The sequence below is a fragment of the Macadamia integrifolia genome, chromosome 3 (assembly GCF_013358625.1).
Source record: "Macadamia integrifolia cultivar HAES 741 chromosome 3, SCU_Mint_v3, whole genome shotgun sequence".
NCBI lineage: Eukaryota > Viridiplantae > Streptophyta > Magnoliopsida > Proteales > Proteaceae > Macadamia > Macadamia integrifolia.
In genome coordinates, this window is record NC_056559.1 from 28,243,036 (window position 1) to 28,270,945 (window position 27,910).

Consider the following 27,910-nt stretch of genomic DNA (forward strand, 5'->3'; position numbering starts at 1 on the left):
ACCTGTTTTAATCCAAATCAACGAACTCCACCGATCCCAACTCCTCAAATGCTGATCATAGCCCTATGATGAGGAAATTTTTTTTTCACCATAGGTGAGGGAAATTGAGTATCGATTTTACACTTGAAAATTCGTTGTTTTCAAAAAAATTCAAATACACCATTCTATCGAGACAAAAACTTTCCACCACATTAATTTTCGTTCATATGTAATATTCACTCTTTATTAACCATGACTGAGCCCTCTCAACCAACATTACCACAAAGATCTAGTGAATGACCTCTTTATCTACTCAATGCTTTTATTGTCTTGACTTTTGACCTACATCCACTTCAGCATTTTCAATTGATTTGTGTATTAAGACCATCCTAATTTTAGCTATATAGAGATCTAAGTTTGTCTGTACTTTTTGCATATTTTAAGTTTTTTTTTTAATGGCTATCATATATCATTTAGGTAAATTTCTTATTTTATTTTGTTCTAACCACTGGTATTCAAATCTTTGGCTTGACTAGTCTCGCGGCCCTATACTAACCCGGGTCCTACCGAGGTTGAATGAGAATCATTTAATTTTCACCTAAAGGAGGAAATAACACTAAACATCCTGTGTGAGTGGCCCCAAAAAGGTAAGAGGAATCAAACTTAGAACCACAAACTTCCTGAGATGAAGGTCCCTTACCAGTTCAACTATCCCTTGAGGTTATATCATCTATGTAATTGATATCGTTATCAATTGTATTAAAATTTTTTTTTCTCTTCAACATGTGGCCTCTACTAATTTGAAGGTCTTGATTCATATTATTGGATGGCAAAGGTGGGCCAGTGTTTGCATGAAACATACCTAAGAACCCAGATGAAACTTAATTTTCGAGCATTGTTACTACATGCTTCACTGGAATTTAGACTTAAGAGAAAACAGTTTTCATTAACGTCTCCAAAGAAAGAAAACGAATTAGAATTATGTATTTGCTATTTTTTCAAGGGCAAGAGTATTTTCACTGTTTACGTCACTTTTGTAAAAGGAATCTCCTGGGAGAAATGAGTTCGTCAATGAGGGTTCGCATAGTCAGAGAGGAGAGAGAATGTCAGTACAAAACTCATACGATAAGAATATAAAAGTGTGTTTGAAAGCATCTCACGATATTGTATGGTTTTCTTTTCTCCTTTGTAGTTATAAATTTACCAAAAAACGATTAATGTGGTAAGCACCCATTCGAAGGTTATCATAATTTATCATAATATATCCTGGGCATTGATAATTTACTGTTTATGAATGAACCATATTTTTTTACCAGAAAGAATGGACTTTTATTTCTGATAAAAATGGCACCTACCAACCATTTTCAATATTTTGGATATTTCCTCATTTAAGAAATAAGGTTGGGATTATCATTTCAAACCAACAGCTCTCTGTATCATATTGAAACGTCCAAGTGCCTTTTACTTTATTTGAGAAAACATCTTAACCTCCTCCACTAAATTGTTTTATTGAGGGGAATTCAAAGTCATGTGGACCATAGATTTGAATATGGAAATTTAAGGTCCAATTATCTCAAACTCAAAAAAGAAAATAATTTTTAACTAATTTTGATCTCAAGGAAGCTTAAAGAGTAAGCCATTAGAAGTTTAGAATAAGCAACACCAAGCGCACTAGTCACCTAATCTTGATTTACATGGAGGTAGGTATTGGTTAATCTTAACAATTGGAGAAATAGGAAGTTTTTCGGCATGGCTGGATTTCAGTTTTGTGGTTCAACTTAATCATATAATTTACTTATCCAAATTCCCTTCCCCATGCCGGTTAAAATTCAGCTATTACAGCATATTATTCATACATCAATCTTTCAACAGTGTGGTATGTTATTGGTGTACGATGTCTTGTATTCCGTCACAGTTTAATTCAGTGAGTACTAATGCAATGCCTCAACAGGCAGGACGGCGGTCCCTACATAGCGGGGGTGCAGCCCCCACTCGAATTTTTTATTTGAGGGCAGTTTTGTATTTTCTCGATTAGGGTTTTTTGTTATATATTCATAACAATACTGAGAGGTGTGAGGGACAAGCATTGTAACCCTATTCTCCATTGATAGTGAAACAGAATCTCATTTCACTGAGGACATAGGCAACCTTGTCGAACATCATGAATCTGTGTGCATTATTTATTCTGTTTTTTTCATTATTTTTTACATCATTTCAGGGTTGCGTTTTTACAAATGCCACATGACAAAAATTATTTGACAACAAATCTAATTAGCAGATAAAAAATAGTTCATACTTGCACACAAGATTTCAATGTCAAAAGGATTGGCCACGCTTTGAATCACTTGCCCTAGAGAAAGAAGTTGAAGATGGTTTCTTTTGTGGAGCATATATTTTAAGTGTCAAATAATTTGCAATTTTTTTTTTTAATCTTTTTAGGAGGTTTTTTTTTTCTTTCAGTAAGGATAAATCCTATCATTTTACATGAATATTCAAAAATATGTAAGGCAATACTAGCTTTTAATAATGAGATAATGATGAGTTATTTTCAAGTTAGTTTTCTTACCCGACTTAAAAAAAAAAAAAGAATAAAATAAGAGATAATCATAAGAAAATGTTAAGGTCTAAATACACCTATAAAGGTGTCATCTAGACACCAATGAAAATTTCAACCTTTGTGACAACACATGTGAAATTTTGATATTAGATAAACATGTAATCATTTAAATAAACATCATCATCGTTGCAAATTTATTGGACTATATCAATAATATTGCTCGTCGTTCATGATGCTATTATTATTTATTTTTTTAGACAATGATATTTTTATTAAGAAAAACAAAAAAAATAAAATTAATGTATTCAAATAATTCTTAAATTTGTACCTTTTGTAGTGTTGGATTTGATTGAAAACCAATGATCATTGAATGATGATATGAACAACATTTGAGAAAAAATTGGATGCCAAATGAACATTGTCATTTATGAAAAGATAGTACTGAAATGCAAGAGTTTTGACAGAATAGGAATGCAGCCCCTTTTTTTAGCAAAAATTTTTAGATGGCATGTCCACCATGGATTCCATAGATAACAAAGTTCCAATTATGCCATGTGTCATGGTGGATGGGCTGAAACTTTGTGAATAAGACGACCTTAGTTCTCTTAGATGCCAAGTTTTAGTCCAAGTGGTAAAATAGAATATAATAAAATTGAGAGGATGTAAACCAATTTAATTCCTAGACTACTAAGGATGATGATGGATGCAATATATGGAAATAAAGGTGTCAAAATGAAATCGAATTGTGAAAGACCATATAGGGGTCTTTGGTTTCAGGATTTTGGGAAAAAAAAAAAACCGATTGGATAGGCCATTAGGATTGACAAAGCTGACATGACCCAATAAATATAAAAAAAAGGAAAGAAACTCTGTCCTCCCTCGATGAAATAATAAATCTACCCTCTATCGTGAGAGAAAAGAAATAAATACACCGAAGATGTTAGCATATGCTACCCAACCATGCATACAAGGATCTCAATCCCATGTAAAAAAAAGAAGGAAAATGGATAAACACAACACTCATGTGTATACTTATCCAAACCATTACACTGTCATTTTCTAAAAAACAAAAGCCTGATTAGAATTGGACCCCCCCACCCCACAAAAAAAAAAACCCCAATTAAAATTGGACTAAACTTACCTGTTAATTAGACGCCCTTACAAAAGATAATATATCATCGAATTTAATTTTAATTTTAAGATAAGAATAATCGAACCATAACCTCTATATTCAGTGGTCAAAATTACCATATTATGATTCCATATGAATCATGCCCAAGGATTAAAATATCGGAAATCGAATACCTTACTATTCTAGATCAATTGGTTTTATCATTACTATTAATGAAAAAAGGGGTTTTTACGATTTTACCATTGAATCAATACCAATTCCCAATCCATGATCGGCCATGTGGTAGTACTGGCTGAATCCAATATCAATTTTATCCGACCAATCCATTACTGATACTTAGAACTTTGGTCATGAATCTCATGATTCAACTACCGAAAAAAAATCGTCTGCAATTCCGATCTCGTACAATTCCATGAAATACCACATTCAGGGGGTGACACGTGTATTGATACCAATGTAATGGTTCATATCTGATGTAAATGCCTCTTCACTGATTTAAGGTTTTATTAGTTGTACTAGATCTGGACCATTGTATTAGTATCAATACATGTGTCACCCCCTGAAGATGGTATTTTACGGAATTACACGAGATCGGAATTGCAGACGATTTCAATCCCTCAACTACCTGAACCCAAAGATTGAATTTATTGATCGTATGATCACCTGGTAATACATATGAACATCTAATACTTATTCCTTTTATTTTCAAATATAATCCTCTTCATGTATAAAAAAAAAATTAAAAATAGAATAAGATTTGATATTCACCCATAAACCTAGATGATAGTACAAACAACGAATCTATTCTCAAGACTCCTGTATCCTCTCAAGCGGCCCGACCCCTCTGGTGCCATCCCACAGCTTGCATTCTATGGGAGAAAAAAAAACAAATAATAAAACGTCAAACTTTGACGCCGTTAAGCCGCAGTCTGTCTGTGAGTCGATCTCGAAGAGGTTTCGGAGCAACGTGGTGGCCCCACTGATGGGAATCTGACAAAATAGCGTTTTTTCTCTTAGCGACTACCACTGGCCAACCTCTGGAATCTCCATCCTTTTCCAATAATGTAAATCTCTCTCTCTCTTTGGTCAAAACGCTCTAATCAGGGGTATATTTGTAAATTCAACTTTCCCAATTAATTAATTAATTAATTGATATGCTTACCTCCTTAGTCCTCCAATCCTTCCTTTCTTCTTCCTCGTGTTTTATTACTGACAATTACAGGCTTTGGCGGGATGTCGCTTTATTTTAATACCCTTTCGAAACCTCATATTTCATCTCTAATGATCAAATCCTATGGCGAAACTCTTCCATTTCCATCTTCTCCACCACAGAACCATCTCCAAGATCCATCTCAGACCTGTCTTGATCTGTCCTTTCAACACTGTCGAAGCTTCCATCGAAAGCTTCCGTCATTTCCCTTGCAGTTTAAGCACTTCCAGATCCCAAATTAGGTACGTTTGATGGCTCTACAGCGTCTTTTCTCCACTTTCTCCAAATTTTATCTTTCTTTTTCTGAATATTTTTTGGTTCTCTTGAAAGTTTTTAAATTAGTTTTGCTTGGAAGATAGCCTTCGGCAGGGATTTACTGCATTCTGTGTATTTGATTCTACGCATTTGGAGTTTTTCTGAGGCGGAATCTAGTTGAGAACAATGTTGTACGTTTAACTTTTCTTTACTACTTTTTTTTAACTGAACTTTTTTTCCAGATTTAGATAGACATTTGGTTTCAGATTCTCCTTTCTTCGGTTTCCTCGTCTCTGCAAAGCTGCTTTCAGTTTTTTGAGTCTAGGTTGTCCACCTGAGATATTCGTAAGGAGCTACTGTATTGGATTTTCTCTTCTTTAGGTACGACTTAGTTGGAGTGTAGCTCCAGTGCGAAGTTTAGCTTTGCTCGTTTCATAGGATCCGAAGCTGATTATTTGTTTGATTTCAGTTGGTTGAGACTTAATTTCTATTGGCATTTGAAAATTTGAGGGTTTTGACCATAGAAATGACTGAGTTTGGAATTGTCTACACTGTTTTCAAGAGGGCGTATGCTGGATTTACCTTAGACATATGTTTCCGTGTCTGTTCGATCACTTGTCGGACAAGTCTAGCCTTTTTAAATCGAGCGATTCTACACTGTTAAAGAGGGCATATTCAGTGTCTCTTGTGTATTGGGTTTTAGTTTTGAGTTCTATCTAGCGGTAGGTTCGAGATCTGCTGTGTGGACAAGAATCTTTTAGAATTGTATCTTCATCTCTGATATAAGTTTAAATCATTTCGAGGCTGTTTTACCATTTAAGTAAGCTTCTTGTGCTCAACTTTCCTTTACCATTTGAAAGCTTTGTTTAGCTAAAATCTGGATTTTAGTTTTTCACTGGTAGTAGGGTTTTCGCTTATTACACCTTTTTTATTTTCTTTCTTTTAGTTGGTAACATTGTTACAATTGTTTCCTTCTTACTCATTTCTACTCTCTTTCCCATTATTTAACTTGCTGATTTCCAGAACTCCAGGTATTTCTAAACTAATAGAAATGCCTGTGATCTCTCATTATTCTCCTTTTGGAGTTCCCATGCTGGAGAAATTTGTTTGATTTTGATTCTGATTCTGTAGATGCTGGGGAATGCATTTCAATCAGTTTCATTGCTTTCCCCTGAAGCACATTCTACTTGTTTAAAACAGAGGAATATTCTAGTACAGCATTAAATTGGAGATTTGGTTTATGTAACACTTGAATAATGTTCCTCTAGTATCCAACCCCCCCCCCCCCTTTTTTTTTAAACTTCTGACAAGCAATAGCTAAGAAAGCCATTGAGACTGTGCATTATATGGAAGTACTTCTTTCTACATATTTGTACAAAACATATGAAAAAGCTTAATATCTGAACATGGGAACTCTTACTTGCACGATAGGAAAATCTATCTATCCCATATCAAGCGAGCAGTACCACATACAGCGCATAATCTTGGGATCGCATGTGACCTGTGCAAAAGTTTTTATGTTTCTATTGTTCAACAGCAACTTTGATTCCCTTTCACAAATTTAATCTATATTTTTAGCACTGTTGACAAGGAAAAAAAGTCCAGCCTTCTGAAAACATCAGTTTCTTGTAGCACAACATTGGAACCTCATGTCTCTCAAAATGTTATAAAATTTATTGTTTCATATTTGTTTCCTGCAGAAGGATGAGGTCTGGTCTGATTACCCTAGTTAAAGTCTTGGCGGAGGAGTTTCTGACAGCCTAGACATTGTATGGGACCTGCTTCAGTTTTTTTTTTTTTTACCTTTTGGTTGGGGGGGGGGGAGGGGAGAGGGGGAGACTCATGATCTCATCTTCTGCCTGCTTAGATAGTCTTCCTTCTACGTCTAGCTTGTTCAGTAGGATTGTCATTCATACTCCAATTGGACATTTTGGATCAGATGTTCCTTACAAGGCATGTAAGCATTTGTACGAACATAATTACTAAATAACCTCATTATATGTATAGCATTTAAGATCTTCAATGCTGTTCTGTATATATGTTCTTTGTATCGCTCCTGCTTCTTGATTTCTTTTTGAATCTTCAATATCCTACCCCACCATATAAGTTGGTTCTTCCTTTCTACAACAAAGCTACATTGTTGCGAAATTTGAGACGTTCATAATTTCTTTGACATACTTCCTGGTGGTTTTAAACTTTATTGAGCTATCCTTGCATGAAAATTTATTCTGATCATGATTTCTGCGTCAAGATGGAATATAATTTCTCTTGATATAGAGTCGAAGCTCTATCATGATGCTGGGCTTTGGCATCTTGATGTTGTAATCATTGATAGCTCGCGTTTCTTGTATTAAACTTTCAGGCTGCTAGATTTTATAATTTTGCATTATTTCCTTTTAGATAAATGATATGAAGGGTAGTGGTTCATTTTGATATAATAGATGGGAATGTGAAAGTGGAAAACTGATTTTTTGCAGCTCATGATCGATTGATTATTCAATAATGTCGAGGATTTCTAAGTGGAAGGATGAGAAGTTGAAAGTAAAAGTGGTTTTTCGTTTACAGTTCCACGCCACACATGTAAGTTTCTCTTTAAATGCTAGATTTGATCTTTACGCTGGAATTTTCATTCTTGATGGATATTTTTTTTCCTTCCACTATTTTAGTCTTCTTCCTGATATGATGTCTGTGTTGCTTGATGTCTTTATTTTGCTATGGGTCATCACTCTGAATATATACCAGATAACTGGAAGGTTCCTGTTCTTAATGTTGTGTTGCACTAATGCATTTTTGTCGATCCTGGAATCTTTCAGTTATTATTTTTTTATAACTCTAATAGTGGTTCCTGATCAAATGCATTATAGGTTGGTTTACATTGGGAAAAAGTGGAGAGAGAAAAAGTAAATAAGTTCTCAAGTAATCAATCCAACTTTTGGATCTCACAGATTTACTGGGAGCTTATGTATGCTGTGAGAAAATCAAGGCTAGAACCAGTACCTGCGCATGCAAAAGAAGAGAAGAAGTGAAGAGAAGAGGAGAACTATAAGAAAGAAATACCCCCTGTGCTAATGTTATTTAACTAAACAAAACAACATAATTACATTAAAGTCCTTAAGAAAGAAGAAATACCCCCTGCAGTAAATATAAAAACTTTAACACTAAACATCCAAACATCACCATCACTATAATCTCCACATATGCTGCTTAAGAAATTCATTTTTGGAGCTGTTAGTCAGTTTGGCAGCTTGTATCTCAAGGAGTTTGTCCATTTGCCTCATCATTTTTTCTGGGGAAAAATCTTTCCTTGCCTTTATTTGACGATGAAGAGAGGCATTGATTAGGAATATGGGACACTTTCTGGAGGTCTATCTACTGTCATAATTCGCATTTATCATAAGCATATGTGGTGTGTGCATTATGATCCTCCCTAAAACCTGCTGTGGTGAGAGCCTTGTGCATTGAGGACGCCCTTTTATATGTGGTGTGTGTATGTGTGATGTTTGTTACATTTAATCAGTTTAATTACACACACACATTTTTAGAACAATTAAAGAAGCAAAATAATCAGTCCAAATTTTTTAACGGAATCTCATACTCTAGCACTATATTGTCCGTCAAAATGAGACAGAATGCATTTCAATCATTCGTCCCGCTCCCGCTCCCGCTCCCGCTCCCGCTCCCGCTCCCCTCCCGCTCCCCTCCCAGCCCCTGCCCCGGCACCCTGCCAGCAGCCCCACCCCCCCCTCCCTCACCCCTTCCCAACGCCCACTCTTGCTCTGCAATTCCCCCATGCCCAACCAACTGCCCTTTGCCCCCTCACCTCCCTCCCCCACCCTGCCGGCCGCCTCACTCCCATCTCCACCCATCCCTGCTATATCCCAGCCGCACTATCACTCAACGACTGACCCTGTTATCAATGACGGATTATTCAATTTCCGAGAGAGCATCTTGAGCTTCAAGAATCATTTCCAGTGCAGGGATCACACCCTCTTCCATCTGTTGGGGCAAAGGTTTACCTGGAGCTTCTTTTGCCACCCTGCCTTTGTCTGCTTTGTTTCAGCAGCAACTAGTGGTAGTTAAAGATAATATCGGACCAGAAGAAAAAGATAGGGGAAAAACTGGTTAAAAAGTGGATTAGTCGTAAATTTTCGATGCAAGAACTACAACACCATGACCACCTGGAAACTCAAACAAGATGAGAGAATAGAGGTGATTGTTGGCACTTCATCACATGTTGTTTTCAGTGTAATAGTAGTGACTGCAGAAACAGTGATAGAGAGAGAATGGAGTTGCAACAATGGACAGGTTGAAATGGCTGAGATGCAGAGGGGCGGGTCCAATGATCAATAAGATGCTAGCTTGTAAGAATCCATTACACACTGCTATATTATAGGCTACTCCATCTTTACAGCAGTCACTTGAATTCTGCTAATATGCCTTCTTGGGGACTGAGGTTGCATAATTCACAATAACTTGTTAAAAGACAAATATTGAAGAAATACAAATGGTTACATTGGTCAGGTTCTGATATGTTTCATTATGCCAAATTTGGGGATTTGTCAAATAAAGCCATATATCATTCAGGTTCATACAGTTCGCTGCTGCAGCCTCTAGATTTTGATAATTTTGGAATGAACTGAATATGTTCTGTAGCCTTGGAAAGGATTTTATGTGCATTTTAATCTTTGAGGTGATTGGTTATACTCCTATTTTTCCTGTTTCAGATTTTGCAAACGGGATGGGATAAATTATTTGTATCTTTATTTCCTGCTGATTCTGGAAAAGCAACAGCAAAGACAACCAAAGCAAATGTGAGAAATGGAACGTGCAAATGGGCAGATCCTATCTATGAGACCACAAGACTTCTCCAACATCCAAGAACCAAAGAATATGACGAAAAGCTGTATAAACTTATTGTGGCAATGGTATCAATCCTTCATAGTTACTGCATATCCGTTTTTAATGCTGTTGTGAGTTTGTCTGCTTGCAGTTGAGCATTGCGATTAGCCTAGACTGCTTGTGCTTCTACCTTTGTTTAGAAAGCTGTCTGAATAGATTAATTTCTTCCAAATAAAGACTAACTGTTACAATTGCTCTGAATCTTGTTGACGTTAGGGTTCTTCTCGGTCCAGCTTTCTTGGTGAGGCTAACATCAACCTTGCTGATTATGCTGATGCATCGAAGCCTTGTGCTGTTGCTCTGCCTCTTCATGGTTGCGATTCTGGAGCTGTTTTACATGTGGGTAGTTTTTCTGAATATGTCTCAGTATTTTCATGATTACATGCCAAACACTTCTACCAATGCATTTTTCATTAGTTCCTTGTTTGGTAATCATGCCTATGAAAGAACTGATTTCTTTCTTTCCTTTTTTTTTTTTAATAGTAATATAAATCAATGAAAAATAAACTGCTGCTTATTTTGTGATTCAATGGATTATTTGATGCTAGGTCACAGTCCAGCTGCTCACTTCTAAAACAGGGTTCAGGTACAACACCAAGGACACCATAAACTGTGTGCTTTATTATTTCAACCAATATGTCTTATGTTCCCTTTGATTGCAGAGAATTTGAGCAGCAGAGGGAGCTTAGGGAGAAGGGGTTCCGGATGTTGACCAAGCAGAATGTTCATGATTCTGTTCAAAAGTTATCAGCTTCCTCAGAGATAGCCAATGATCAGGTAGATAAGGTTTTGCAGTTGTTTTGGGCTCCTGTTGTTGATTGGTGTTTTCATAATAATTGGTTACTTTAATCATTCTAGAATTTAAGATGTTTGTTATTTTTATAATCTTCACTACAACAACAAACAACATCCAAAACATTATCCCAACTTAATGGAGTCGGGTACATGGGGATTCCAAGCAAGGACGAGCGCAAGGATCCATGCAAAAGATTTTTTAATCTTCACTCAGACATAGAAATGCACTTATAAATGTATTTTGCACTTTTTTTCTGTTTGTCTCCCCTTTCTTGACTGATCAACATATGCTGCGAACATCCTAAAAGGCTAAAACACAATGTGGATTGTTTATTTTGTCATTAATGGGTCTAAATAGTGCAGATACGGTGTACAAAAAAATATGGACTTTATTTACTATCATCTTATAGTGGAGCTTTTTGTGTATGGCACTGACCATTGGTTTATGTTAGAGTATATGAGAGCATGTATCGGTTGGAGGGCTATGAGCCCTCCATACTGTGGGATTATATTTGATTCAAGCAGTTAGTTTCCCAAGTACTTGTTCCAACCTTGTACGGCAATGATTTGGCAAGAAATAAGAAAAAACTTGTTTTCCTCTTCCCCGCCAAAACTTGGTGAAAAAAAAAAAAGAAAAAAAAAGGGGGGGTTGAAATATCAGCGAAACAGATAATATGACCGAAATTTCGGTATTTGACTTGGCCGTTACTCTGAAGTATCACATGCCATTTTTGTTTTTAGTCCTATCAAAACCAAAATATTTCGCGGGATTTAGCGAAATCTCAAACTGTTGATAGGAGTGCATGAAATTCCATTTGTAATGAATAGGACTTAAAGTGATAGTGTGATACAGCTTTCTTCTTTTCAGGTTAAGATTTAAAACATCGTAGCTTTTTGACAAGTAATTAATTGAAGAGAAAACATACAAAAAAGTACACGAAAAGAAAACAGCCTTTCCATGCAAAATGTATGGTAGTGTAGGCACACACTGGATACTAGAATCAAAGTTGAAGCTTGAAAAATTTTCCAAATTCAAATGCAACTCTTATATGTTCCACATGAAGAAAGATGATTGGCTTATATAGACAACCCTTTGGAGAAGAAGGAGAAACTGGAAAATTCACTAGTACCATGTGGGGATATAAGATCGGTATCAGGCCTTGGATTCCTTGGCAACACGATTCACATCAGGCAGTTCATTGAGAAAAGTGCACTATTGCCAGTAGGCCAGCCAATTCACAATTAATATATTGGATTTCTCCCAGATGATACCTCAAATCGGGTAACTAGCTCCTTAGAAGACCAGCAATGGAGAGAAGATGAAGTGAAGAGAGAAGAAACCGAGAGAGGGAGAAGAGCCAGAACATGATAGATATGATACCCTCTATCCGACTAGCTTATAGCTATATTCTTTATATCGACTAGCTACCAACTCCGAGGGATCCTACTAAGTGGAAAACTAATCACAATAGAAACAAATAACTACCGAAGTCTAATTACAAAAGGAAACAAGTAAAGAGTGGGAACGACTAACTACAACTACAAATATGCTATTAGATATGATCCGATGGTAAATTTTCCATAGAACACCACCCCACGGTACACACTTTAACACAGATGAAGAAGTAAACCACAAAAAAAGTTTCCCACTTAAAAATAGGCTGAAGTTTTCCTATCCTAAGCTGGAAAATGCTGTAGAAAATGAAGCCTGAAGATATGAAAAAGGTGGAGGGAGAGAGTTAATCCTCAAAAAGATGTTCACAGTTTGAAACTAGATTCTTCATGTAGTTTATATCTTGTAATAAGCTTCATGAGAGTTCATCATAATCAAATGTGGTACATACTAAAGAACTCTTCTGGTGTAACAGATCATAAGTTGGAACTCCTTTGTAGCTCTTAGTATTGTTTTACTGATGCTACTGCCTCGTCTTTTGCCATATCATGCTTGACTTTTAAGATATATCATTTTTATCTTTGAAACAGGTTGATGTGAGAATTAGATTCAAGTCAGAATCTAGAGAACTTGCTTCACTTGAGGAGGATGTGGAATTGACTGAAGATCATGCAGACTCAGCTGTGGGAATTGATGAGTCATCTAACACGTCGGAAAGCATTTATGCCGAGAAGCATGATACATCAAGCAATCATGAAATTGATAGTCTCAAGAGCGCAATGTCTGGTGAATTAGGCGGACTTTCCCTTGGTCAAAGTCATCAGCCTGAGAAAAAGGACCCCTCTGATCTTCAGATTTTGCAACCGGGGAGCAGTGATTGGGGCCATGGCTGGAGTTCAGACTATTCCTTGGATAATGACTTGACAACTGCTTATGAAGAGAATAGTCGGCTTAGAGAAAGCTTGGAAGTGGCTGAGTCTTCTATCCTAGAGCTTAAGCTTCTAGTAAGCACAGTTCAAAGTCATGCAGATGAATTAGGTGCTGAAACACAAAAGTATTCTGAGCAGCTTGCTGCTGAAATTGCTTCTGGAGAAAGATTGGAAAAAGAAGTTTCTTCACTGAAATCAGAGTGTTCAAATTTAAAATTTGATTTTGAACAGCTTCGACATTCTAGATCGAGTCCTCAGACGACCAATAAGGAAATCGTTGTGAAGGAGAATAATTGCTTATTGCTGGATGTGCAGATGAAGTGGATGCAGGGTCTTCTGGTTATGGAGGATAAACTAAGGGAGGTTCAGAACAAGGCATGTCTCCGGTACAGTGATTGTGATGTCGGTTTTCTCTTCACAGACTTAGAGGCATTGCAACGCATCCTGCATAATCTTAAACAGGGTATCATAGAAGAAGTTTCTGTGATAAATCTACTACCAATGGAAGTAGGAGATATGAAGGGAAATGGAGCAATGACTGTGCAAAGACCTGAACACTTCACTGGTGGAGATGGGGGAAGGGGGTTAGAAGGTTTTGATGCCAACGATTCTCTATCTGAAGGTATGCTTCATGGACCTGGCCAGATTTCTGGGGAGGCTGGATCTATTGATGTAACATCTGCAATGGAAACCAGATTTTGTGAACTTCAAAGGGAGTTAGAAGAGTCCAAAGCTGAACGGGAAGACCTTTCCCGAAAAATGGGCCAGATGGAATGCTACTATGAAGCTCTGGTTCAGGGGCTTGAGGAAAGTCAGAAGCAAATGCTGGTAGAGTTGCAGAACCTCAGAAATGAGCACTCTAGTTGCCTGTTCACAATTTCTTCCCTTGAAACTCAGATGGAAACAATGCACCAAGATATGAATGATCAGTTGTTAAAGTTTGCTGAGGACAGGCAAAGCTTGGAGTCCCTTAATAAGGAGCTTGAGAAAAGGGCTCTCACCTCAGAAGCAGCACTCAGAATGGCTCGCTTAAATTACTCTGTTGCGGTGGACCGGTTACAGAAAGACCTTGAACTGCTCTCTTTTCAGGTGCTGTCCATGTTTGAGACAAATGAAAACCTCATTAGGCAAGCCTTTGCAGAAGGCTCCCAACTCTGTTTTCAGGAGTACGTGGAAACAGTGGATCAGGGTAATGCACCACTCCTAGATCAGTGCAAAACACCCACACAAGGAAATCATGCAAAATTGCTATTTCAGAACGAAAACTCAGATCTAAATAACCAGTTCTTGGGTGGAGAGGTTCTTTTGCAGGACTTGAAGAGATTACTTCGCTTCCAAGAAGATCGTTATCAGATGATCGAAACTGAACTTTATGAGATGCATGTTGTCAACATGCATTTGGATGTGTTTTCAAAGGTTCTGCAAGAAACATTGCATGAAACATGCGATGGCTTCAGGCTTATGGAAGAGAAGGCGAATGAATTGGCACAACAGCTTGAACATTCAACTGACTCCAAAGAATTGTTGATGCTTCAGCTGAAAACTGCATTGGATGATGTAAACGCCCTCAGCGAGTACAAGGCTAGTTGTGTCACCAAATGCAATGACTTAGCATTGCGAACCCAAATTCTAGAAGAAAAATTGGAATCCATTTCCTCTGAAAATTGTCGTCTTACTCAAAAAATCATGGAATATGAAGGATTGATGATGGAGTCCAGAAGCTACAAAAGTAAATATTCTGCATGCACTGCAGAAAATATGGAACTATTGAATTTATTAAAACAGGAAACTCTGGAGAAAGATAATCTTATGAAAGATATAAGCTCTTTGCATGAGGAATTGACTGTTGTCAAAGCTGAATTTGTTAATCAAGTTTCTGTTAGGGACAATTTGGATAAAACTGTCATTTTTCTGCGAGATAAGTTGGGGGATCTGATTTCAACCATGCTATCCTATACGGAGCAACTCAATGCACCCGTACTTCAAGGTGAATCTCTGCAGCAGGACTTGCAAAACAATGACTTAATCAATAGCATCTTGCATTTGGGAGAGCTTCAAAAGGAAGCTTGTGAAAAGATAATTCAACTCGTCCAAGAGAAAAAGGCTATTGAGGAAGAAAGGGATAATGCTCGAAGTTCATTAAGTGGCATGAAGTCAGAAATTTTGAGCATGAAGCAGATGTTTGCATCTGAAATGGAAGACATGGTGACTAAACTAGCTCTATCCCATGCTCATGTTGAAAAGCTTCAGCAAAAGCTTGAAGGGTTTGCCAGCAAACTCATGTTTAGTTCAGAATCTGAAGAAAATTATGCAGAGCAGAACCAAGAGCTTCTCTCAAAAGTTGAATTGTTGGAAGTTGAGCTGCAACATGTTGTCACTGAGAACAGGGATATTGCTCAAAAGATTCTGGCCTTGGAAAGTGTCAATGAGGAGCTTGAAAGAACTAAGCGGGCTGTTTTTGATATTAGACAAGAAAACCATGCTTTAATGACCTCCTTAGCAGCTGACAATGAGGATTCTGTCAAGCTGGCAATGGAATTTGATAATTTAAAAGAAAGTTTGAGGTGTGTGAATGCTGAATTGACATTTGAGAAAGGCATCAGAGCTGAATTAGAGGGCACAGTAGCAGATCTTACTGCCCAGTTGAATAAGAAACATGACCAGCTGCTTGGTTTTGATAAGCAGAAAGCTGAACTAGTCAATCTAAAGCAACTAGTATCCGATCTAGAATTAGAGAAATCAAGAGTTAGTAGTCTTTTGGTGCATAGTGAGCTATGCTTAAAAGAGGCAGATGAAAATGCTTCATCATTGCATCTCCAAGTTACTGAACTGGAGACTTGCCTGGCAGAAGTGTATGAATATTTGTTAGCTGCCGATGTTGAACTTGTTTTCACTCGAAATCAGTTCCAGACCAGGATGCAGGAGCTCAATCAGCAACTTAATTCTTTAGATGGGCACCATGAGGAACTCTGTGTGAAACATCTTGATGTATTGAGCACACTGAATAGGCATACTGCTATTGAAGAACGGTATGTTGAAGAAAATGCTCGACTGTTGACAGCTCTCGACTCACTAAAGTCTGAGTTAGAAGCCTCGGTTACTGAGAGAAAAGTGCTTGCAGATAAAGACAAAGAAAGGTCAGCTGAACTTGAGATGTTTAAGACTCAGGCCGAACATCAGAGGTTTAAGACAGAGGCTGCCATTGCAGAAGCTGGTGAAGATATCAAGGATAGTCATTGGGATGAACTTGAGGTTGAACGATTGAAACATATGTTGGGTACTTTTGAAGAAGAGATTAATAAGCTGAGGTCCTCCAGAGATGAAATGGAAATTACAGTTACAGTTCTCAGAGCCAAATTAGATGAACAATGTGGTAAGATTTCATTGCTGGAGGAATATGATGATGAACTGATGATGCTGCGGAAACAGCACAGTGAGCTTACTCACAAGCTTTCTGAACAAACTTTGAAGACAGAAGAGTTCAAAAACCTTTCTATCCATTTAAAAGAACTTAAAGACCAGGTTGATGCTGAGTGTATACAGGCTCGGGAAAAAAAAGAACCTGAAGCACTGTCCGTCACCATGCAGGAGTCTCTGAGAATTGCTTTTATCAGAGAACAGTGTGAGACGAAGCTGCAAGAGCTGAGAAGCCAGCTATGTGGTTCCAAGAAGCATGGTGAAGAGATGCTGTTGAAACTTCAAGATGCCCTTGATGAGGTTGAGAATAGGAAGAAAAGTGAGGCTTCTCACACAAAGAAAACCAAAGAGATGTCATTGAAGATCTTGGAATTAGAAACGGAGTTGCAGTCAGTGCTTTCTGACAAGAGAGAAAAGGTCAATGCTTATGATGGAATGAAAGCTGAACTCGAGTGTTCATTGATAAGCCTTGATTGTTGCAAAGAAGATAAACAAAAGCTTGAAGCTTCTTTACAGAAATGTGAAGAGGAAAAGTCTAGAATTGCAGTTGAGCTTTGTTCTATGAGAGAACAGCTGAGAGATATAAGTATTCGAGAGGACGGAAATTCCAGACCAGGCATTGGGGAGTGCATGCCCAGTGAGCAATTCATGGATGTTCAACGAGAAGTATCGTTGGAATTTGATCAATACCTTAATTCCTTGGACAGAGATAGACTGTTGAGGTGCAAACTAGCAGAGGACGAATGCTCACTTTCTAGCAATGAAAGTAGTCAATCAAGTTCACAGATGACAATGCAATCCATACAGGTAATTATCCTTTCTTGATTTCAGTTATTCACATTTAATTCCAGCCTATGAGTTTTCTTGACACTTTTTGCACTTAGAAATGCAAAAGTGATTTGTGACATAATGAGGTATACCTGTGGTGAGCTGCCTGATTTTTTTTTTTGGCTTTATAGTATAATACAAAAGGAAGTCTATTCTAATTTGGAGGACCACTAAGATGGTCTAACAATGATATATATCTTACCATAGTTGTCAAGGCGTCGCTTAGGCGTCCAAGCGGCCTAGTTGGAGTATGGGCGACTGCTGCCTTATTACATTAGCGCCTTACTACAAGGTGCGACTCTTATATTTGTTATGTCATTTACTTAAGATATTATTCATAAATAAGCGAAGTTTTTATATTTTTTTTATTTCATTTACTTAAGATATTATTCATAAATAAACAAACACCCCCTATTTGAATCCAATAAAAATAGTTTAAAACTCAAATTGTAAAAGGATAAAATGTAATCCCCCACTCAAGAACAAAAACTAAATTATTGGTTGTACGAACGATTTTCAACTTTCAAATGTTGAGGTTTTTCTAAATTTTGAAAATTTCATAGATCTTATCATGGTAAAACTTTGCTAAAAATCAAAAGGTAAAATAATCTTTTGTTTTGATATCCATAAAATTATTTTCATTTAGGTGATTTTAACAACATTTGTACACTTTAAAAGAAGTTTGACTGGAACATAACTTTGTTTTTAAAGCTCTGATTTAAGTAATCTTAGACTTGTTGGAGAATTGGTTTTGTGCTGTACCTAATACAAAATGTCTCATGAAAAGTAAAATCATTTGACCAGTCAAAAATCATTTGACCAGTCAAACTTATTATAGAACAAGAACATTTCTCTAAATGTTGATTTTTGATGACTTAATGTACTTAATGTTGATTTTTTATGACTTGATGTTGATGTTAGAAAAGAGGGAAAATAAAAAAATAACACTTGTTCGCCTTAAGAAGGTCGACTTGTCGCCTAAGCACGGAGGAAGCCCTCCAACGCCTTGGTTCGCCTCGTTGACAACTATGTATCTTACATTTATTCTTGTAAAATATTGAACATCAGTAGATGAGGAACACATGGTTCATATTTGTAAGAGGTGCACCATTTGGTTTCCAACCTAAGAGCTCCCAGGCCCCAGTGGATCTGATCACAAGATTGTAAGCATCCAAAAAACCGTAGCTTGCTGCACAACTCTGCATATACCCCATTTGCTTCTTTGTACAGTTGTTGGAGACTGTCTTTGGGATCTAAGCAGCAATTTCTTAAGAGTTACCAAATAAAGAAAAGTTCCAGGAATAAGCAGAGTGAAAAAATGTTGGTAGGGGTTTTTGATTAACTTAATTTATCCTTGTACCTTATCTTTCTTGCAAAACTGAAAGGAATGGATTCTTGAACTCTGAAGAAATTAAATAACTGTCACTTGCCAAAGTAATAGGTGCCCAATATGTTAAGTAAGATCAGAAATATTTGTGGTCGTGCCAACCATTGAAAACATTGAAACATGGTTGGTGTATTTCATTTCATTTTATTATATCTTAGTTAATGAACTTATTTAAGTATTAAATTTTAAATCTTAGTTATCAGTTTATCTTCTTTGGACATATCGGCTGAAATTTCGGTTATTTCTTTAATTTTTGAGAATCTCCATTAATTTTTCCGAATGTGATTTTGGCTTTTGGAAACTAGGCCCAGATCCAAGTTTCACGTCAGTACTACATATCATGGGGTTGGTGGGTTATAAACCAGCCCAGACTGCTCACTGAATTATCTCCCAAGCCCTTCTGGATTGGGGCTTCAGAGAGTTTATGCATTTTGACAGTCTTCTCTATCTCCTGTCATGCTGATGGAAATCATACTCTCCCTAAGAAGAGATGCATGAAAAGAGGTGGTCTATCACTTGGTTCAATTCAACACTTTCTTGAGAATAAAAGCAATTATTGAAAATATTAACAAAGACTTCTCCATTGGATCACTATGTTCTCCCCTCCCCTGGCCCTTGCCTCCGCCTCTTCGGTATTTATTGATGAAGCAGTGCTACCAGCAGCCAGTTTATCTGTCCATGTAGCCTAATCAAATTGAGAGGTTGACCATGATGAATCCATCTTCACTAAGCAATGAAATGCATTTTATATTTATTAGTCATCACAGAATATGGTTCCCCCTCTATCTAATTGTACCGGCCATGATCCACAGTTTTTTTTTTCTTGTTGTCTAACTTATGAGTAAATAAATATATGCATGTACTTATAGCTGCAATAGGAAATAATTTTCCTTTAGTAATGAAATGCACTTGATAATTATTAGTTGGCAACGCATATGTTGTGTCATCTTTGGTAGCAGTCATCCCTTCCCCCACTTATGTATTATTTATTTATTTATTTTTTAATTTAGAGGTTTTATCACTTTTTGAATTCATTATTTTGCACTATTGTAATGAGAATCTGTGTTGTGATTTCTTTCTGTATCGCTGCCGTATTTTTGTTGTGGTTCTGAATCTGGGATTATTTTCCTGTTTTGTGATTTGGTAGTGTAAGCCTGTTCAAGCACTATAATATTTCTCAGATTGTTTGGTTTGGTGTCAAAAGTCAAAACTAATCCCTGAACTTGCCACTTAGCAGGATAATACTGTATCGCAAAGTGTGCTGGGAAGCCCAATTCAAGTAATTATGGGTAATGAAGCCATTCTTCAAAATCATGAAAAGAATGTAGCTCTTATCAGTGACCATTTCAAAGCCCAAAGTTTGAAGTCTAGTATGGATCTCCTACACAGAGAGGTAAGTGTGGTCTTTGAAGGGAAACTGAAGTGTTTCGATCTCTTTCTTGTTTATTTTTTACCAGCTTGAAATTCATGTTAGTCTTGACTTCAGAAAATTTCCTCAGGAGGGATATCTAATGTGACCTGTTTTAAACCTATGTCATATTCTTGCAGTTGGAAAGGATAAAGAACGAAAACATTGCTTCATCTCTTTTACATGATGACCATCAATGTGAACCCGCTTTTCCAGGTTTACAAAAAGAACTGTTGCAATTACATGAGGTATGTATTTACACATCCTTTACAACCTCATGGCATAAGACCCTCTTTGCAAACTTTAAATTATTCTCTTCCTGGCTTTTTAACAGGCCAACAAACAACTAGGAAACCTATTCCCATTCTTTAATAAATTTTCTACGAGTGGAAATGCATTAGAAAGGGTACTTGCATTGGAAATTGAGCTTGCAGAAGCGTTGCAGGCAAAGAAAAAGTCAAGTATCCATTTCCAGAGGTAACTCTCATCACTTAGATATAATAAATTCTGAACAAGCTAATTGTGGACACACAAAATACATGTTTTATGTCTCTTCCTTTTTCCTTTTTTTAATAATCTCCTTACGTTTTTAGAAACTTCGCTAATGATTTTTCTTTTTTGGTCTTTTCATTTGTAACGTGGTTATAATTTTATATTAAGCATTGTTAGAACTTCTTGTCATACAGTTAAATATTTTAATTTGACATGAATTGCAATCTGTGTACAAGTTTCAACTTCTATAATGATATGTTTGTTCACAGGCATTAGATGCAAGACTGCTCCACTAAAGAAAAAATTCCTAGCCTTTTTGCTTCCCAGTTGGCTGATCATCTCATAATTTGTTACCTTCTGAAGGTCTACAGATGCTGTAGTAGAGTTACCTCCAATTAATTCAGATGGGGCAATAAGAATATTGGATGATTGATCAACTGTTCCGGCCAGTGGCCACTCATATTGTAGTCCTTGTGTACCAATATATGCGCAAATAAACTTTCGGTAGTTAGTGAACCCTCGTCCACAGCCAGCATAATGCCTACAAGATTTACTGTTTCGTGCATAAGAGGGGGGGGTGAGATAATAGGGGATAAGGAAAAATAATTAATAAAAGAGAAATTAAGATGGAGATAGAAGAAATTGGAGATAAAATAGGGGAGAAGTTTGGCATTATTGATGAAGCCTGTCCCACTTGGGTGAGGAAGCCTACCTCATCTCTTTGTAGGGATAATTTAGGGATTTTCAACTCTATCTCTTCATTCAAATGCTGCTAATTTAAAGAGTTACAAGGCAGTTCAAATAACCGACTCCAATAATAAAAAACTACACCCACTACCCTTACATGGCACTGCTTCCATGTACACTAACATCCTCTAACCAGTTATAACTATTTATAATTTCCTTACACCTCATATTACCTAACACATTAGGACTCCTATGTGACTATCCAAGTCTAGCATGTTACATTTACGGAGATGCAGGATTTGATTTGGATCATTGGCTCCTTGATGGGATGCCCATCCTAGGTTAAGAGGGAAACAAATATGCTCGCCAATAATACTTCTGATGTATTGACAGAGATAGGGGAAAACCTATCAATATCTCATGAGGGTTAGGAAACTTTTATCCGAGAGAAAATCTTAACGGTTACATACAATCGCAAAATACACAAAAGTTGTCCCTTTTTCATGTGGATTTACCCATCACAGAGATGCACAGAGGAACAAAACAAATTTCTTATATCCCTTTTCCACTCAATCCAGGTACAAATCAGACGTTATTCTGGTTCATATCCAATTTTTTGTGAAACTATTCCTCAAGCAAGGCAGATGGGGAAAACTCTGACATGATTTCTGGGTCTTAATTATTATGTAGGATAAACGGCTGAGTGGTTCAAGGCATAGCAACAACTATGTAGGCTTTGTAATAGTGAAGAAGAAAGAAAGAGATGGAGGAAGAGGAAGATAGCTGAACCACGATAGATTCAGTATATCTATCGTGGACTCCCTGTAATAGCAAGGAGATAAAGAGTTGTAAACCTTGTACAAGACTATGACCATAGTTTTCATGGTGACAAGGCGAACCAAGGCGTTGGAGGCTGCCTAAGCGCTTAGGCGAGAAGGCTCCCACCTTAAGGAGAACAAGGCGAGCAAGTGTTATTTTTTATTTTCCCTATTTTTTAACATTATTTAGTAAGCTACATATACCTTGCATCATAAAAAATCAACATTAAGCCACATTAAGTCATTAAAATTCAACATTTAGCCGTATCAAATCATAAAGATCAACACTTTTGCTAAAAATAAAAATCAACACTAAGTTATATTAAGTCATAAAAAATCAACATTTAGAGAAATGCTTTTGTTCTATAATAAGTTTGACTGGTCAAATGATTTTATTTTTACATGAGACTTTTTGTATTAGGTATAACATAAAATCAGATTTCCAACAACTCTAAGATTACTTAAATGTGAGTTGTAATGATAAACTTATGCGTTGGTCAAACTTATTTTAAAGCGCTCGAATGCTATTAAAATCGCCTGAATAAAAATAATTTTATGTATATCAAAACCAAAAATATTTTATCGGACTTTTGGTTTTTAGCAATGTTTTAACTTGATAGGATTTATAAAATTTTCATAATTAAGAAAACCCCCGACATTTAAAAGTTGAAAATTGCCCCTATAACCAAAATCCGGTTTTTGTTCTTGGTCTGGGAGGTTGACTTTTTATCCTTTTGGAATTTGATTTTTAAACTATTTTTATTGGATTCAAATAGTGGGTCTTTGCTTATTTATGAATAATATCTTAAGTAAATGAAATAACAAATTGGGGACGCCTTGACAACTATGACTATGACCAAATCAGGCTTAAATAAAAAAACTAAATATGGTTTAAACAAGGAATCTAAGACTAACAACTACATCAGGATAGGGATACTTAACCTATCGTGATCTATTAACAACATAATACCATAGGGAATCTGACCAGAAAATCTTTGCGGTAGGTACAAAACTTAACACCAACCCAATCTCGATGAATAAAAGATGTTGCACCATTGACTACTATACGAGATCAAGGGCCCACGAAAGGTGACCTCAATGAGGCCCAGCCCTGCGCGTGCTCTAGCAAAGCGATCTCAAAACTCCCCCTCAAGCTGGAGCATATAAATTACTCATGCCCAGCTTGGAACAATCTTTCCGGAAAGTAGGACGAAACGAATGCTTGGTAAATATATCACCCAGCTGATTTGCAAAGAAAACAAATGGAGTAACGATCAACTTCCACATAACTGCATCTCACACAAAATGACTATCCACTTTTGTGTGTTTAGTCCTTTCATGAAATACTGAGTTTCTGGTAATGTAGATAGCAGCTTGATTGTCACATAACATCTTCATGGGCTTGGCAATTGAAAAACCCATCTCTTGGGGCAGTGATTTCAACCACAACCACAGCTAAGAAGACACTTTGTCAGTATCACCATCAGTCACAGTGGTATTAGCTAATTGGTCAGCCCATTCAGGTCTACCGTGTTTGGCCCAACATGTATCAACTGTATGGTTTGATGTAGATAGGGCTGTTAAAAGGAGGACTTGAGCTGACCAAGCCATGGTTCAGTTCTGTTCCAAGTCTGGAGCTGGTTGAGCACTATTGAGGCAGCCTGCTGGCCCCACTTTTTGATCCTATGCTGGTCCATGCATGCAGCAATCAAACCAGCATAGATGCCCCTTCATTAGAGCATATATTGTTCCCTAATTTGGTCTTCTGGAAGAGCCAAGCAGCCTGTCCAGCTTGTGTTACTGTTCACGTGGACGGTAACACTTGAATAGCAAGTCTTGTCTTCAAAAGAAGCTTCTATATTTAGCACCAACAGTCCAGCTGTCCATTGCTTCAAGTCTTCCTTCTTGTTTCCATTCTTGGATTCCTTTACAGCAGGCCGTCCTTCCCCATCGAGCAGCGGTTTCCCCAGCCCAGAATTGACAGCTATGTGGCTTCCTTTCTTGGTGTTTCAGACCAGCCAAGGAGGACCAAAATCGATTCACTTGTCAGGGTTTTCCAACCCCAATCGATTTCCCTTAGTGCTCTCAGCCTGCTGTCCAGATTCCTAAATCCTTTTTAGGGTTTTGTTGACGCTATCAAGGACTACCTTTGATCCAAATTTGGTATCCAACAGGGATCTCCATCACCTGTTCTACAATACTTTTTATTTTGGGAGTTATTCTCAGATCTCCCAACCTGAGAGCAGTTTGTAAAGACCTTTGGAGGATTTGTTCAGCATTACGAGAGAAGCATCTGATCAGAACTTGAGCTCCATCAGAGCTGCCTACAGCCAGCCGCAGGCTTCCTCCTATTTCAGCCAGATTTGACTCAGATTTGAGCTTTGGTTCTAAATCTGATTTCAGATTTGAATTTGTGGGATCCTAATTGGGGTTGGGTAGTTCCTACCTAGCCTTACGTTATGGTTAGGCTTTCCACAAAAAGAACATTGTTGGGGAACCAGTATGTATAGCAGCCACCTTCACCACGACCATGACCACTCCATGAGCTATGGTCTCTCCCAGATAAGGTAGAACCTCAGCCACGGCCAGCCACAAATGCAGTAAAATTCCTTGGGAAAGGATGAGTTGTCAGATCTTGAAGGAGTAACCATACGCTGAAGAGGGGCGAAATTTCGTTTAATGAAGGCACCTTTTCTCCTGCAAGAAGTTGCCTTTTAATGGACTGATAATTAGGCCATAAATTTGGCAACATGAAATTCAACCCCACTGAACCTTCAACTGTTCCAGATCAGAGGATCAGTAGTAAGAGGTTGATGAATCTGAAGTTCAAGTATACCCTTAAAAGTGCTGAAGTATTCATTCAACGACTTTATCCTCTTGAAGTTAAACATATGCTCATATAGATCATAAATCCGGGACATATTCTTCTCTTGAGAGAAGTTTTCTCTTAAATTTTTCCCTTAGCAGTGGTGTGGAACATAGATAGTTGGATCCATACTGTTCCACAACCATATTTTGAGGGTGGAATTCTCATGCATCCACTCCTCATAAGCTTGGATAGCAGTTCGTTCTTTAGGATCCGTGGAAGGGGGTTCAGATGTGAGATATTTCCTTTAGCATGAATTTAGACCTGAACAGCATGAGCCCCTAACATATAGATAGAAACTCCGTTGAGTTTGATAATGGTGATCTAAGCATTGATATTATCTAAGGTAAGTTTAGGATCAGCCATCATGTACTGTGTAAGACGATCAATAATGGAAGTTGATAATCAATCTCTGGCCAGCAACCAAACCTGGTCAAAACAGTAGCCGAAGAATGTCTGATGTATCTCCAATGTGGTATAAATATAGCAGCCCAATGGGGAATAATAAACACTTCAATATCACAGGCCTTGATATAGTTCAGAGACTAGCAACGCAAAAATATAAAATCTGAAAGAGAATAAACCGTGTGTGATTTGCAATAGGAACCTATAAAAAGATGTCAAATGGACACAAAAACTGGTCGAATGACCTGGTGTAGAACAGCAACAATTTCCTAAAAGATAAAAGGATCGACTGGTCTGATGCAAAGTAATTTCAGAATTTGATATTCTATAATTTTCCCAAAAACAGTGTATTGCCCGTAATATAGAAGAAATCTGATTTTAGAAAATCAAGAGCTTTGATTAGTCCATAAAAGGGATCGAGTTCACCTCCAAGGGTTGTCAACTGACCCCCAAAACAAGAAAATGATCTGATGGTTTGTTGTGAACTAATTTAGGTCTGACACCTTCCAAAAAAATAACCAGAATATGTTTCTTAGCCTTTTAACTGCATAAATCTAGACTCCGGTAGATTTATACTTCCATGAATAGCAAGGTATAAAGTAGTAGATGTAAAAGATTCTAGTTTTTATTTTTATCATCAGCAACTAGGACATTAGATAGGATGTAAGCAGCATAGGTTGCTGCAACTAGTAAAAGAACCTAGTCCTTGAATGGATTATCAAACTAGACTTTGCAAATGAAGATGTAGACTGATTACAGTAACTCTGATACCAAGTAACGGTGAAGAACACTAATAGCCAGTCAACGCCACATGTGAAGGAGAGAAGAAGATGAGAGAGAAGAGATGGAGGAAGAGGAAGAGAGCTGAACCACGATGGATTCAGGTATCTATTGTGGACTGCCTATAATGTGTTTATAATAGTAAACAGATAAAAGAGTTGTAAACCTTGCACAAGACAGACCAAATCAGACTTGAACAAGGAAACTAAATATATCTTAACAACTAAAACTAATAACTACATCACGATAGGGGTAACCTATCGTGATCTATTAACAACATAGTACCGCAGGGAATCTGAGGACCTTGTTTGTTTATAGCCTATATTTCTACTACTCACTTGTATATTTTTCAATACTTGAAATTTCTACACCTGAGTTTTGTGATTCTGTCCTGATATAACTAATGGAAGTATAAATTATCATCTAGAAGCTGACAGCAGTTTTCTGTTTTGGATGGTTCAGTTCATTCCTGAAGCAACACAGTGATGAGGAAGCCGTATTCCAAAGCTTTAGAGATATCAACGATCTGATCAAAGACATGTTAGAACTGAAGGGAAGATACAGAGCAGTGGATAATGAACTGAAAGAAATGCATGGCCGATACTCTGAACTGAGCCTACGGTTTGCAGAGGTAGAGGGAGAAAGACAGAGACTCTTGATGACACTCAAGAATAACAGAGTATCATCCAAGAAGTCATCTCGCTTAAATTTCACCACATCAGCCAATGTTGAAGACTTGTCATAACAACTTCCAACGATATGAGTGGACATCATCAAGAAGTCCCAGAAATTACCATTCTTTGGCTGTTTTTCCAGGAAGAGTGGAACTTTTAGCATCTGTAAATTCAAGTATCATAACTCTTGACCTTTTAAGTCAAGGCTGAGATGTTATCTTGATTTTGTATAAATAATAAATATTGTCTCCCATTCTCATGGTCAGCCATAAAATGGTGTAGGATCCCTGTGGTACATTCAACTGTCCATAATTGGGTATATATAATTCCTTGACTCTGTATAGTAAATTAAATTCTTTCATTGATCATAGTAGTTGGAGGCTTAAATGTTTCACTTTCAACAGATTCATTTTCTTCCTTTAATACTGCAGAGATCGTCATGGCTTTGCTTGCCGTAACCACTCAGGGTTACAGTTCCGCATTAGAGTTATTACCATTTCATTGGCATCGGCAAAGAGACCAAAGCAGGCCTCAAGAGAACTTGCCCCCTAAAAGTTGGATCATAAGGTGAGGGAATCCAACCATTTAAACCCTACCAAGTCTTATAGGACTGATGTGGGATCAGCCTTCCTTCGCATCTGATTGATATAAGATTGTAACAGACCAGTACCCTTGGTCCTACTTTAAAAGTGGCCATTTTCGGAAAACTAAACAGTGCTCGTACCTCTTTGATTTTCTGGAAAGTTGGTAATGGTCAACAAATTCTATCTGGGAGGATTCCTGCATACTAGGGATATCTGGTTTACGAATTCCAAATCATATTCCTTAAAGAAAGGGATCCCAAAGAGTCGGTGAACGAATAGATAACACCAAGAACTTGAAATAAGGATCTCTTTAAACTCATCTGATGGTCATCTCTTTCGATCTTTTAAGCTTATTATTTGCTATCAGAACTGTTATTAAACTTCTAGTGAGTGTTATCCTATCAAAAGGAAGCAG

At 37.3% G+C, this 27,910-nt stretch overlaps 1 protein-coding gene across 4 annotated transcripts; it reads left to right on the forward strand.

Moving 5' to 3' along the window:
- Positions 1 to 4,890: 4,890 nt before the first annotated feature.
- Positions 4,891 to 27,305, forward strand: LOC122072672 (interaptin). 4 transcript variants are annotated; one of them, XM_042637056.1, is made up of 11 exons: positions 4,891 to 5,120; positions 7,611 to 7,713; positions 9,858 to 10,058; positions 10,249 to 10,371; positions 10,581 to 10,618; positions 10,695 to 10,809; positions 12,811 to 17,373; positions 20,019 to 20,174; positions 20,330 to 20,437; positions 20,524 to 20,666; positions 26,700 to 27,305. In XM_042637056.1, exons 2-11 carry the CDS (start codon positions 7,636 to 7,638, stop codon positions 26,980 to 26,982), a joined length of 5,808 nt encoding a protein of 1,935 aa, XP_042492990.1. In that variant the 5' UTR covers positions 4,891 to 5,120; positions 7,611 to 7,635; the 3' UTR covers positions 26,983 to 27,305. The 4 variants fall into 4 exon arrangements, with proteins under 4 accessions (XP_042492990.1, XP_042492992.1, XP_042492993.1 ...); XM_042637058.1 differs by lacking the exon at positions 4,891 to 5,120 and adding an exon at positions 5,182 to 5,324; XM_042637059.1 differs by lacking the exon at positions 4,891 to 5,120 and adding an exon at positions 5,392 to 5,514.
- The last annotated feature ends 605 nt before the right edge of the window (positions 27,306 to 27,910 follow it).